A 14,696-nucleotide genomic window follows, 5' to 3' on the forward strand; every position below is an offset into this window, starting at 1 on the left:
TATTTTGTAATATAGACAGAGTTATTTTATTGTTATTGCTCAAAGAAACATAAGTAAAATTGGAAATGAAATGTCATCGCTCACACAGGCTCCTCAAACACACAAGTGTGTGTTTCTGTGTGTGCTCAATATTTTACAATATTTTCAGTACATTGTAAAACGTTTGGGATATTAAAATTATTTTCCAGTATTACATTTGCACTCTGTTTTTCCTCCCTTAAATCTAAGAACAAGGTGCACTGTAGGATTCAGACTTACTTGTCATAGTCCAAATGTGCAGAATAAGCTAAAATATGTGTGCTATGGAAATTAGTGATAACTGCTTGTTGAAGGAGCATCCCGTTTCTCTGTGGAATATTTTTCTAGTTAATTGGTGCAAATGGACTGGGAGAGTGGGGGTTTCAAATGGTGTGGATAATCCTACGAAATGGGATACAGCCTAAATATTTTAATGTTTTTAAGTGATAACAAATTCTCACATGTGCAATAAAAGTAATCAAACACAACTTTAAGAGGGGACACAAGGATGATATAAACTGTAGCAGTAGGCTACTATGAACAGATGGAAGAAAAAAAAAGAGACGTTAATTGTGATTAATTTCCACGCCAACATGTCGCATGGACTTAAACACGGTGTTTTCATTGGGAGTGGCTTGCTGTGTTTGGGGAGTGGCTGACTTGTTCGCACAGTTGCCTTGTTCATCCGCGGGACAGTCAGGTCAGGCAGAGCGGGGGCACAACTTGGATATCCACTGTACTATGTCAGTAATAGCTTTATCTGTGGAGAGCTGCTCGCCTTCTTCTTCTCCCGAGCCCAGCGCCCAGCAGCGGAGTTCATGCGGACAACAGACTCCTGTTTCCTTTTCACCAACTATTTTCTAAGTTGTTGGAGCGATAAACTTCTGAGAGGAGTATGAGCCGTATCTGAGTTCGCATCCGGTTTTGACTTAACTTTGCGCGTCTTGGTGCCACTTTGTTGCTGATTTCATTCATTTATTTATTTTTTCCTGCGTCCGAAGGGGAGGGAGAAGGAGGTGGACTCGCGCTCAGTCGCCGGTCTCGTGGCTTCTTTGTATACAGCAGCAGCAGCTGTGTGTAAATGCATGTTGGTGCACAGCGTCCGCCGCTCTGCTCCGTGAGCTTCCCGGGCTCCGTCCTACCTTCACGCAGGCTTCCTCAGACATGAAGCGACTGAACCAGGTGTAGAAGAGGAGTACGGAAACTTTACCTGTCCCCCTCCCCGCCCCCAGCTGCCGTGGTTATCCTCCGTCTCTCTGCCGCGCTTTCTCTCCATCCATCCCTCTTGCTCTCTCTATCTATCTGAGCGCTTGGATTGTGAAAACGGCAGAAACAAGCAGGCTACAACTGCGCGCAGCTGCCTCACACGACATGGATGTAAGATTTTATCCGACTGCCGGAGGGAATTCTATCCCCGGAGATCCGTCAAACCTGGATTTCGCCCATTGTTTGGGCTACTACAACTTCAACAAGGTGAGAAATCCCGGTTTTTGTTTTTGGGTTTTTTTTTGTGCGTTGTGTGACCACGTTGGTGCTAAAACCGTCGGTGCATCCCCCTGATTAAAGTGCAGTTAATTTAATTCTTTAGAAGTTGCTCATTGATCACTTCCCTTCCTGTTCTGAAACTTTGTTGCTTGTGCATCGGTGAAGAAAACTGCAGGACAAGTGTAATGACGCAGTGTTACTTTTTTTTTTGTTTGGCCTCATTGCACTACTAAACTCTGACCACAGGGATATGATCCACAGTCATGGGCGCTGTTGCTTTTACGGTTTCATGTTCCTCAACATCAGTGAAGGATCATTGCATCAGCACCTACTGTACATTACAGTTACAATGTGATGAAAAGAAGACACTCTGTATCAAGTGTCAAATGAACTGCTCACTTTCATGACCCCCAGCATGATGCAACTAAATTGCATGGTATAGAAATATCTTTTCGCCCTTCAGCTAAGTGTTTAACAGAGTTGTTGTTAATGGGATTTTGCAAACACTGGCTTAAATTAACTATATTGAATGGAATCATTGTGAGCAATGTCTTATGCTTTTACCTAACACATGATTTCAGCTGTAGTTTGGTATGAGGGTTAATACTGTAGAAAACAGTTTTATCTCTCCAAATACACTGTTTTCATATTTTGTTGCAGTTTAATTTTCAGTTATAAGTGTGGAATTGATAAATCCAGTTTGAGACAAAATACATGTTATCTGCCTACAATAAGTTACATATTTATCAGGGAAGAAAAAAAAACATTAGGCAAGAAATTATTCATACCCCTGACAGAAATAGGTATAAACTAATATTTTTAATTTGAAGTGGTCCAGCCAGATTTCTGACCTGACCTCATAACGAACTTTGGAGGCATCTAGAGATGAGGGTGATGATACGGAGGCCTTCCAAACCCCAACACCTGGCTCTCATCCTCAAAGATAAACTCCCAAAATAGCAGTGGAAAAATCCGAAAAAGTTGGTCCGCAGTTCTACGAAGGTATTTTTGCTGTGTTGCCAGTTACAATTTTGTTGTAATTGATTATTTACGAGGCTATAAATCATTTTTGACATGCCACATCCTTGGAAAATTGAACTGAAACATGTCTGTTTTCTCTTTCAAAATTCATAATTCAATGTTTTGTACTTGTGTAGAGAGATGCCTGTCTCATTTCCTAGCAGAAACAGAGAGATAGATAGATAGATAGATAGATAGATAGATAGATAGATAGATAGATAGATAGATAGATAGATAGATCTTATTAGTAGCTAGTTAGAATAAAAAAAGTATTAAAATCTTTACATTTTCTATTATGAGAAGCAAAAATTACACACCTGCTGTATGTGTTTTTTATGAACAATAGTACCTCGTACATCCTCCAACACATCCTTTCACAACACACACTCACACACACGTCTATGCACTACCCCCAACCCAAATTATTCAGCCCATTTCGTGCAGCTCTGTTTGCTGCTCAAAACAGTTACCAGGTTTGTCTCACAGTTTCATCAGCTCTTTGTCGTGTGGCCAAGTTGTCATATGTGCCCAGTTTCATCATGTCTTCATCACCCCTGTAAAACTTTTAACCACATTTCTTTGTATTGGTATGCATTTTTAACCCCTGCTTGTAAATTCCTTGGGAATAGAGTTTTTATTTTCCATCTGTATCTGTAATTGGCCACAATGCAAAAGGAGGGAGGGTGGTGTGAAGGTGCTTATCCAGTATCTTTACACAGTTACATTGGAGAAAGAAGAAGGGAGAGTACAAAGCATGTGTTCATGGTAATTACATTGCCTTTCCACATTCAGACAAATAGGCCCTTCTGCATGCATCCTTCAATTTATGTGAATCAGTTTGCTGAAAGATAGCACAAGGCAAAGCGGTTTGTCATTCAAAACTGAAACATTACTTCTTTAATCTACTTAAAAGCTGTCACAGCACTTTTTTTCCCCTTTTTCTTTTGTAAACAAGAGAACTTTAAACTAGTTTTTACAGTTTTGATTTGAAATCAGGCACAACTCTTAAAATTCAGGCTCAGGAAATGTTCAGTTTTAATGGCAGCAGAGACAGAAGGGCCCAGAGGCACTTTGAAACATCAGAGATTCTTTTAAATTTACAGAAAAATCCAGCCCGAATGGCACAAACTTAATTAGGTGCTGCAGTCATGACTAATGAAGCTGCTGTTTTTTTGGCACAGAGATGAAGGGGAAACAGAGGTACTAGAGGGAAACATGTCACGTCTTTACTCAGCTTATTAATGCTCATATAATAAATTGAGAAGGCAAAATATTATGGAGTTAAATGTAGGATTGGAATACAAAACTTTGGGTTTTCCTTGAAGCTTCAGAAATGTACTGGATTTGGTTGGAAGGAAAGGTTTTCATAAGAGAGTCCATTTCTATTGAACTACCTTATATTCATATAAAACATGAAAGAGCATATGCCCTCACCTTTAAACAGGAAGTTATGTCATTTTCAATTTACCTGATTATGATTTCTTGTTTCTATTACTCCCTGGTTTCTGCTCATATCTTGTTTTTGTCAAAAAGTTTTATGATCATTGTCTTACTATATATATATATATATATATATATATATATATATATATATATATATGTATGCATGTGTGTGTGGGTGTGTGTGTGTGCATGTGTGTGTGTTTTTAAACCTTCTGCTCTGCTTTGTCTTAGTTGTTTTCCTAAAGATATTGTTTGTACAAGGCTGCTGAGGTTTTGTGGTTTATCCGACAAACTTCTCTGTCACTCAAAGACAAAGAGTTGGTTGGGTTCGGCTGGTTTCTCTTTAGAGTAAAATGATGCTGACTTTACTGCTTTCATGAAAGAGCCTTGGTGTTATTCTCAATTTTATGGCCATCTGGTTGTTTTTTCAAGGTCTTAATAATGTTTCAAATACAGTATCCATTTATTGCTTAGCTTTCATTAGCTCCAGGCGCCAAGAAATTACCAACAGATGTTTATATAAACTTTTCACCTGGACTGGCCCACACTTCTGAGGTTTATTTGCAAAATGAGTACAAGCACTACAGGGACAAAATAATTACTTTTTGCACTGAACTGACTAGGTTTGTTTTAATAACTTCATTGCAGAAGAATATAGACAAAAAGCTTGACAAACAGCTTAATAGTTTTTATGTAGCTGCCAGTTTATTCACACCCATTGAACTTTTTTACATTTTGTCAATTTTTTTAACTGTATTGTGAAAGACCAAAATAGGTGCATACATGTGATGTGGAAGACATAGGATAGTTTGGGAAGCTTTTTATAAACAGAAAAATCTGAGATGTGTGCATTTGGCCTACCAGTCCGATACCTGAAAATAAAATCCAGTGCTTCAAGAAGTCATATAATTAGCAAATAGTCCTATGTGTAGTACTAGTATAAATACAGAGGTTTTGTGAAGATGTGTTAGAGAATAGGAAAGTGGTTTGCCTCAAGCCATGTAGGAGACTCAGCTAGCATGTGAAAGAAGGAGCTATGGTTAAATGGGAACTGGAACTTCACACAAGTTTTTTTATTCATGAAAGAAAACTTGTTAGATGCAAAAGGTTTGAAGTCTTGAGCAGAGGTTCATTTTCCAACACTAAACATAAAGTCAGAGCTACAATGGAGCACAGAAAGCATATTTATGAGTCAGAGTGTCCCAGTCAAAGTCCAGACCTCAAACTAATACAAAATCTTAAAAATTGCTGTTGATAGACAATCTTGCAAAGAAGAATGGGGAAAGTGTTAAGTCCTTCAATATGCAAAGCTGGAAAAGACACAAAGCTGGAAAAGACACAAAGCTGGAAAAGACACATCCCGACAGACGAGTATAATTGTAGAATGAAGTGTTTCTAATAAATCTTGAGTCAGGGGGCCTGCTTTTACAGGATTTGATTTAGGAAATGGGTAGTAGACCAGAGGGACCTGGATGGAAAATAATTTTTACAAACAATTTGAAGTATGTTATGTAATTGTAATTTAACTTAAACATAAAACCAAAAATACACGTTTGTGATTGTAACAAAATGTGGAAAGGTTAAAGAGAAATACATACTTTTTCTAGGCATTGTATCCATCCTTTGGAGCTCTGTAATATTATTTTTGGTGCCAATGAAATAATAAAAAATACTTGGATTTTTTTCTCTATAATTACATGTAACTCCAGTTAACATCCTTAAGTTTTTACCCAACTCCATATTTAAACTAAGTCTTAATTTATAGCAGTCTGCAACTTCACAGTTAAGCAGATCCCTTTTATTCCATAGTCTTTATCAGAATGGCAGATGCTATGTCATTAGTGTCCACCATTCCCCTACAGTATGTACATATGGATTAAGCATTTTGTGTACAATCACTATGAGTTGGAAAAAAGGTGTAATTTCCACTAATCACAAATAAATTCTTTAAGGAATGCTGCATGGTTATAGCTGTGGAGAACACAAAGAAAAAAACAAAGACCTTCTGACTAATTGATTTAAACTGCAAACCTGCAGTAAAATGTAAAAAATGTTGCTCCTCAGTAATGTGAGTTTATTTCTGTCTACATCTTGCTTATTTGTTATTATTTTAATATGGAAAATAAAAAGAAGAATTTTTTCAAAATCAACATTTTCTTACTACTTAGCACATTCCTTGTAGACTGGCTGTTTATTCAACTTTGCTGCTTAAAATTAAATTGAATGATTTTGCTGCAAACAAATGTAGCAGTTGCTCTTTTGACAAAGTAGCAGGTCAAGTTGTGTTTGCTGTAGTGCTAAACCACACAAGCTGTTGCAATTAGTAACCACAACCATTAACCAAGGTAAACAAATAAAGGAAAGTCAACTTTGACTTGATAATAAGAAGTCTTTTTCCAGAAATGTTCCTCTTTTAGTACACTTGTTCAACTTCCTTTTAACCAAATGTAGATAATGTTCTTTGGTTAATTTATTTATGATGTACTTTCCATTTTATTGCCCACTCACATATGCTATGAAAAACGAGCTGTGCTTTAAAATGACATGATGCATTTATCAAAGGAAGTTACTTAGTTTGTAAAATATACTGTCTTTAGAACAGTGGACATTTTTTACAGAAAGATAAGTATACAAGGGTAAAATTGTATACCCTTGTATACAATTTTACCCTCGGGAGGCAGGGAGGGGTTTAAGTAGGAAGCTGAGTTACTGTACTTCACAACAGCAAAGCCCTGGGTTAAAACCTCTAGGGCTTTTTTTGTTTTGCTGTCCTTTCTGCTTCTGGAACAGGGAAAGGGTTAATCCTTTGCTTGACCAGGGGCCATGTTCATCTTTCCCATGTACAGTCCCTGAAATTTCATTACACAAATTCTAAACATATCCAAACACAATGTTTGCGTATGTGTTGGTGTGTGGGGGTGTGTTGACGAGGTGGAGCGGTGTAACCTTAGAGGCTATCCAGTTTGTCCAACTTACCAGTTGATGGATATGACTCCAAGGTGTGTTAAAGGTTCAAATGTCCCAGAAAAGAAAAGCTGATGTGTTTTGCTGAGTCTTTTAATTGCAACTTGTCAGGGGTGTACATCAGCAGATTTATTAAGCACCTAATTTTCCTACTGAGACAAAAAAGCGATATTTTTAGCTTGGTGTGTTCATAGACACGTACTGTACTAGGAGGTTTTTGCCTGTAAGAAGGAGTTTCTTTGTATGGCAGACTGAACTACATCCATGTGTACCGTCATTACATGTTCACATTCTGATTGCTATGAAAATCCTGCAGGTCTGCAGCTCCGTATACATAAGGTGTACTTTAGTCCACTGTGTTGATACTTGTTAAATTCTAAATAAACGGATGCATAAAGTCTTCAAGTTCATTTAAAGTTCTCATATGGAAACACTCTCAATTTTACTTAACAGTATGGAGAACTGCAGAGGATATAAAACCACACTGACTGGTTTATTTATTAGGTGAGTGTGACAAAGGCAGTGAAAATTTAGACAGACATTGGGCATTACCCAGATCAGCACTCATAAAGACCTCCTGTAATCATGCCATCACTGCTCATAAATCCACTTCATTACATTTCCTCATGCATTACTCACTGTGGTTCATTTAAGCAGACCTCACACTCTGAAGCTAGAGACCAAAGAGCTTCCACATGGCTGAATGAGTTACAGTTAACAGAAATCATTTTTTGGTTTAGTCAAATGTTCTTAGCTGATCATTTCATGAAAATCTGCCAAATGTGCAATCATTTCATTCTTAGGTCTTTACGCACTGACACATTTCTTCATTCACACTCCTTCAGGTTTATGAAGAGTTAGTTTTACATCTTTCACTGTTCTTTTTCAGGTGATGTGCTGTGCAAGTGCCTCCTCCAAACAGGGTGTGTTCAATGACTTCCAAAGAGTTCAGTTTTGGTCTCATGTGTCCTCTATTCTTCAAGCATATCTCTGACCTGTGCAACATTTCTATAGCAAACTTTAAACTTGCTCTAACATTCCTTTTTTTTTTCAGAAGTAGAGTCTTGTGTGGTCAGAAGGCACAAAAGACTTTTCTATTACACTACAAAAACACAAAATCTTACCAGGTATTGTGGTTTAGTTTCTAGTGAAAATATCTTATTACATTTGAAACGAGATAAAACTAACTTAAAAGTCATTTTTCTCCAAAATATAGGAGTTTGTTTTAAGTAAATAATTCTTTAATATTGATTTAAAAAGTACTACTTCCACTGGTAGATTATTTCACTTTCACTGGCTTCACATGTTCTATGTGAACTTTTTCACCAACATTAAGAAATTATTGACTTATAACAAGCTCCTATTTCTTTCTGAAAACTTGTAAGTTAGTTTTGTCTTATTTCAAATGCACTTTCATCATCTTTATTTGTACTAGAAACTAGACAATACTTGGTAACATTTTGTGTTTTTGCAGTGTTGGACGCACTACTTATTGTTTTCATGTGTCTGCTAATTCCAGGCCTAAATTATGACCACAACATTTCTCAATGATCAATTCAGAACTTAATAGACAGTTTTGCAACCAGTACAGCCAGAATATTTTGCCACAATAAGGTCTTAGAAGAGCTGGTTGGTTTTATAACTTAAGTAAATCAAAACAAATTAATGGACTATGTATGGAACGCATAAAGAACTGATGGTGCAAAATGGCAGGAAAGGTGAACAAACAAACCAGCTAATATTTATCAGTATTTATAAGGCAATCCTGAGCCGTATCTGTGCAAATTTATACTGACTGGTTTAGTGCCAAGATATGACATAAGAAGCTTCTCATGATGGTGACTTTCACTAGCTCAATTATATACTTATAGAGAAAACTATTGTTATGGTCCATATTTATTTTCCCTGCTGTAAATTCTCACATTTTCACAAAAAGTATTAAAGCTTCCTCCCCTTTACAAGATGAAAAAAGTCACTTTGAGGAGAAGTTGTCATTTAGGTGGCAGTAGCTAAACTTACCCACATGACACTGTTCAGGTCAGTGAGGAGGGGCTTAGTTTTAGGATTTCATCAACTTTAAATGAGACTGTGATTCTACTTAACACAAATAACAAAAGCACTTGGTTTATGAGAGTCCTGCTAAGCCCTCTAGTCTGCATGTCACACAAATGAAAAAATAAATCTGCTGCTCTGGTTTGTTTATCTGGTAAGGTTCAGCAAATAATCTCCAGAACTAATTTCAAGGAGACATACATCTTTTAAATACTCTGTCCAGTTAAATCAAAGCAAAACATGGGCTAGTTTTATGTTTCCAGTATGATCTATTATTATGGTTTTCCATGTCTTTGACAGCTTAAACATTTCTGACTCATAATACAAACTCCCCATGGGCCCCAGGAAAAAGAAAAATCAGCTTTTTCTCTGAATTAAGCAGTTTTCTAAAGGAGCAGTCAATCACTTCGGGTTGGCTGATTCAATAAGTGTTGTGTCCCTTTAGTGGTTAGCCTTGCTGTTAAGACCCATTCATTTTTAAAGCTTTTCAGAGTGGCAGCCATCCCATGTTTCATGTATCTAATGTCCAATTCTCTTAATGGGCTCACAAACTGTATCAAAACACTTTGCTGTTTTCCTTTTAACTTGACTTGAGCTTGTGGCTCTTTTCAAGCAGCCCAGACCACAAACAGATGCCATCCTTCTCACACAGTTTGGGTAATGCTTTCTAGCCATGACAACTTAAATTCATTGCTTCTATTTTTGTATTAGGTTATTGGGGCCTGCCATGCAAAGCAATGGCAGGAACCTATTGCTATTGTCGGAGAAAGTGTTTCTTTCTTCTTCTTTATTTTTCTTCCGTAACCGTTAATGCGGCTCGTACCGCTGGGTGCACACCTACAAATGAGGTATCAAAACGTGCAGAAAATTCACGCCATTCCAGCTATTACTTTTGGTGGGATTTGGGCTTAACGTGGCGACATAATTCGCAAAAAACTACGAAAAAAACCCCATTATAAGTCAATGGGAAAAATCCTAGAAATACCCTATTTTTGAGGATTTTCTGTGTCGTCACAAATTCACCTAGAAATGCCATTCAAATTTCATTTTGTAGATACGTCTGTGATCTCTTCGAAAGTGAAGACGGCTCGTCGATACCAGTTACGGTTTGTCCACAATTTGTCTCTAAGCGACCCAAAGTTTCTCATTTTTCCTAAAGTTAGAGTGCTTCTCTCGCTGATTAGAGTGAGAGATGAAGACAACTTTTTCAGCCCAAATCATTTTTGAAATCGCCATCACGCCCACAAATATCGCACGATTGGTATCAAAATCGGTCCTGACATTGATACGCCTGTCTGCTCCGGTAAAATGTTTTCGAAATTTATCTAGACCGTACGGTTTTCTGTCACGGTGCTTCAGAGCAAAGTCATGCGACAGGATTTTCTGAGGCTCTCAGGCTCTTTCACTAACACTTCACACCTTGGTGTGAAACTTATTTAACATAGCAACGGATCTCAAGAGGCTATTGGCTGCTGATTTGGACTACAAATACGCATCGCTGTAGTTCTATCTATCCTCAGTTGAAACAGATCAGGACTGAACTGGCCTTTAGAACTAATTGCTGCTATGGGCTGTATATAACTGATTTAACTCAGTAACTGTTACACATGGGATTAGTTTTGAACTTTAAAATGAAGCTTAACAAAAATTTCACAATAAAAGCCTTGAATATTTTTACATCATGTAATTGCTCTTTTTGGCTTTATTTGACTTTTTCATCCAAAGCACTGTTACACATGGTATTAGTTTGGCCCTTTGAAATGAAGCTTAACAAAAATTTCAAAATAAAAGCCTTGAATATTTTTACATCAGAAAATTGCTCTTTTGAGCTTTATATAACTGATTTAACCCAGCAATTGTTACACATGGGATTAGTGTGGCAATTTAAAATTAAGCTTGATGAAAATTTCAAAATAAAAGCCTTGAATATTTTTACATCAACTACTTGCGTTTTCAGCATTATATAACTGATTTAACCCAATGACTATTACACATGGGATTAAAATAGACTGTTTTGCATGAGCAGCAGATAGATCCTCTATTGCACATGTGTCAAACTCAAGGCCCGCGGGCCACATGTGGCCCGCTACGTCATTTTATGTGGCCCTCTCCCCCCTACCACCGTTTTACAGCCCCATTGATTGACTTAAAATAGGTTTTGAGCACGAATTGACTACAAACTACATATCCCATAATGCCTTCCGATTCTTACCAACCAACATTACGGCTTCTCGCCACTAGAGTGCAGCAGAGTCACCTCAAGCTGATTATTAATTTTCCCAGCGAATAAAACTGAAACATCGACAAGCTAACAAGCTAAAGAGCGAAGTCCCGTGATGTTTCAATCGAGGACTTTTACCGTCTACTGCCCCCTGATTTGATGCCACAGCTTCGACTCCATGCAGCTCGAGTTTTTTGTCCACGTTTGGAAGCACCTATCTGTGCGAACAGATGTTTTCAATAATGACTTTAAACAAGACCAAGCACAGGTCGCGCATTACTGACGAAAACCTACACGCCGTTTTGCGGATTGCCACAGAATAGAACTAAAACCAGACATCGACGAACTGACCAGGGGAAAACGGTGCCTGACATCCGGCCAGAAAACATTGGTAAGCACAAACAAACTACATTGAAATAGAATGAATGTAAAACCAAAACTCAGTATACTGGAATATGCATATAGTTTATTGATTTTGCTTGTGTTTTGTTTATTTACAGAACACAATGAGGATGTGTGTGAGTTGGTGACAGGGTGAAGAGGGATCAGCGTTGTGTTCAAGGACAGGCAACGTCACCTCATTGTTTTGTTCTTATGTGAAATGCATGTTCGTTGTGTAATAAATAACGAAAAAGTTTTGTGAATGAAGTTGAGAGTTAATATCAAAACTTGTTTTTTATTATTTGTCTGCTTATCTTCAAAGCAGACAAAGAATAATTTTCCCAGCGAATAAAACTGAAACATCGACAAGCTAACGAGCTAAAGAGCGAAGTTTAGCTGAGCAGTTTAAAAATACTGAGCATATTTTTAAACTGCTCAGTTTAAAAATACTGTAATTTTTAAACTGAGCAGTAATTTTACATCCATGCAAACTCAAATGTAATATTTAAAACTTGAATACATAAAATCAGTTATTTAACAATATGAGGTGTTGTTTAAAAATAAAAAAGATAGCAATTTCTTTTTATTGCAGAGACATTAGATTCTTAAATTTATGGTATTCTTTAAATGTTGTAATTTTGGTTCATTGTAAACTTTACCTGTAAAAAGTTTGTAGAAATCTTTAACATAAGGTCAATATATATTTTTAAACTGTAATATGTTGTGTGTGTGCGTTATTGAAAATTTATATTTGTGACAATCATTAGGTAAATGCTAATGAACTGCCTTCCTGCAGTTTATGAGCATTGAACTGTTACTAAACAGTTCCATGCAAGGTTCATTAGCGTTAGCATTTTAGCTTCAATAAGCTATTAGCTATTTATTGTACTTTTTAGCAATGTTTAGTATACTGAATGGAGTAAATCAATTACAGAAAATATCCTAGTGATTTCCCACATACTGATGAAAGCAATGACGCTAACATTAGCGTTTCTGCTGATTTTAGCTGATATACTTACTTTATAATACTGAATGGTGCACGTCCGCCTCACTTAACGTTCTTGCGATTCTCCGCATGCCACTGATTACGTTGCGGCGTTCTTTAGCATCGATGCCGATTTGTAGCGTGACAACGCCGGGCCCAGACCCACGGGCGCGCCTTGGCAGGCCCCGGCTAAATTTCTTCCGAAATTTTCTAGTTTTCCTTTTGCTGTTCTGCCTTTTTACTTATTTATTTTACTCTATTGTTTCTTCACTATATACAGGGATTTTATAATATATGTATTAATATATATTTCATATCAAATTTGTCTATGAAATAAGTATTTCTCATAATTTCTTTCTATATTTAAACTGAGCTGTGATTAAAATGAAGCAACTTATATACAGAAATGTCCCTCACTGCATCAGCCCTTATTTTTGTAATTGTTCCTCTAATAAGAATAGCGCAGGCTGCAGGTGTGTAGTATTACATGTTACACAGTGTGATTAATCCTCTCTCTTTCTTTCTCCCTCACCCCCTCTCCCCCTGCATCACACATTCCCATAATGCAGCTTGTTACCAGGTTGCACTAAAAAGGCCTACAATAGCAGCAGGTGTGCAAATATCCCTCAGACCCATTGGACAAAGAGCTTAAATAATGCGGGTAAACAAAACTTTTATTTGAATGCTCAAATAGAAGGCATGTTGAAACAACTTGCCTCGGGGTTCAAGCAAGATTACCTTCAAACAGAGCTTGTTTATGACATGTACTGGTGTACATGCAGCTGGAATAAGCAACCTTGTTCCTCTTTTTTTATGTGTAATTCATTGTTAGTGTATGGAGGCTAGGTTTTATGACATTAATGTTTCACTGCCCCCAGAGATGGGGACTTGAGTTTGCGACTTATACAGGAGTCGCACTTAAATCACAAAAACAAGGTCTGTTTTAAATCTGCAATCTACAGACTTAAGATTCACTTGGCCTCCTGATCTGGGAGATGAGACAATTAGCAATCTGCATCTCATTTATTAAGAATTGAAAAGAAGTTGGTAGGTTTAGCTCATTTGAGTGAATGAGTCATACTGTGGGAGGAAAAGTATTAAACAGCTACCGAGTTTGTCCGTTTTGATTTAATGCTAACATTGATTAGCATTTGGAGAATGTAAGCAACAGACCACAGCTTGGATAGAGATGTGCATATATTTCATTTATAAATCAGCAACATTGGCAGACTGTGGATCATTACTGACTAATAGCTGTTCACTCTTTCTGTTGCAACAAAACAATGACCACAGAGAAGACTGATTTGGTGCTTCAAAATAAAAGCACTCCCTGTTTGAATAATCCAGAAATAAACCTTATTAACCTGGAGTTAAGAGCACCATTTTTTAAAGTATTATTTAAATGTTTTAAAAAATCTAAAAAAGGTTATAATGTGTTAAACTAGACTAAAGGTTATGTGTATAAATAACCTACATAAATGCAAAGCTTTACATGGAATTAATGCCATGTATCTTAAACGAGAATTTGGTTAGTAATCTGTTTTAACTCAAAGTAATTAGATCTACTACATTTTATTTAAAGCCGTATTACTGTGATACAGAGAAATTTGTGAGAGATATTTGTGCTCAAAGTTTTCATATTGTGTGAATATCATATTGGATCCCTCATAAACAAGCTCTGAACCCGAACTCTTTTTTGACACACAGTCAGTGTATTAGTTATCAAAAGTATTTGGTACAGTTGTTACAAAGAAACGCGAGGAGAGACCACATTTTGTGTGGTTCAGCTGACCTGTCAAGTAGTGAAAGAAAAAAAAGTGTTTCTACAGGAATGTGTTTGCAGTTAAGTCCTGCTTTAATGTCATGGTTTGTCAGAAATGTATTGTTTGTGGAGGACAAGAACAAACGAATTTAATAACTCGTGTCTTCTCTGTAATTCACGGTCCCCCTTTCTTTCCTGCTTAGTCAGGAATTTATCACCAGTTTTACAACCTTTTGGCCCTTTTCACTGCCTGAAAAGTCTGGTGTTTGTGGAGACTGTGTAAACCTGACCACAAGGCACAACACGCTGAACTTTTTCAGTATTGATCTAAGATGGCAATCTTTCCCTAACCCCTCACCCAGAGC

The 14,696-nt window shown here is 37.1% G+C and overlaps 1 protein-coding gene across 1 annotated transcript in view; it reads left to right on the forward strand.

The window, feature by feature from the left end:
- The first annotated feature begins 1,389 nt into the window (after positions 1-1,389).
- tox3 (TOX high mobility group box family member 3) overlaps positions 1,390-14,696 on the forward strand; it is a 54,363-nt gene continuing 41,056 nt past the window's right edge. Inside the window, exon 1 of the mRNA XM_032561280.1 lies at positions 1,390-1,491. Coding sequence (XP_032417171.1) covers positions 1,390-1,491 — 102 coding nt within the window. The remainder of the gene's footprint in view (positions 1,492-14,696) is intronic.

This window comes from Xiphophorus hellerii, chromosome 4 (genome assembly GCF_003331165.1).
Source record: "Xiphophorus hellerii strain 12219 chromosome 4, Xiphophorus_hellerii-4.1, whole genome shotgun sequence".
Taxonomy (NCBI): domain Eukaryota; kingdom Metazoa; phylum Chordata; class Actinopteri; order Cyprinodontiformes; family Poeciliidae; genus Xiphophorus; species Xiphophorus hellerii.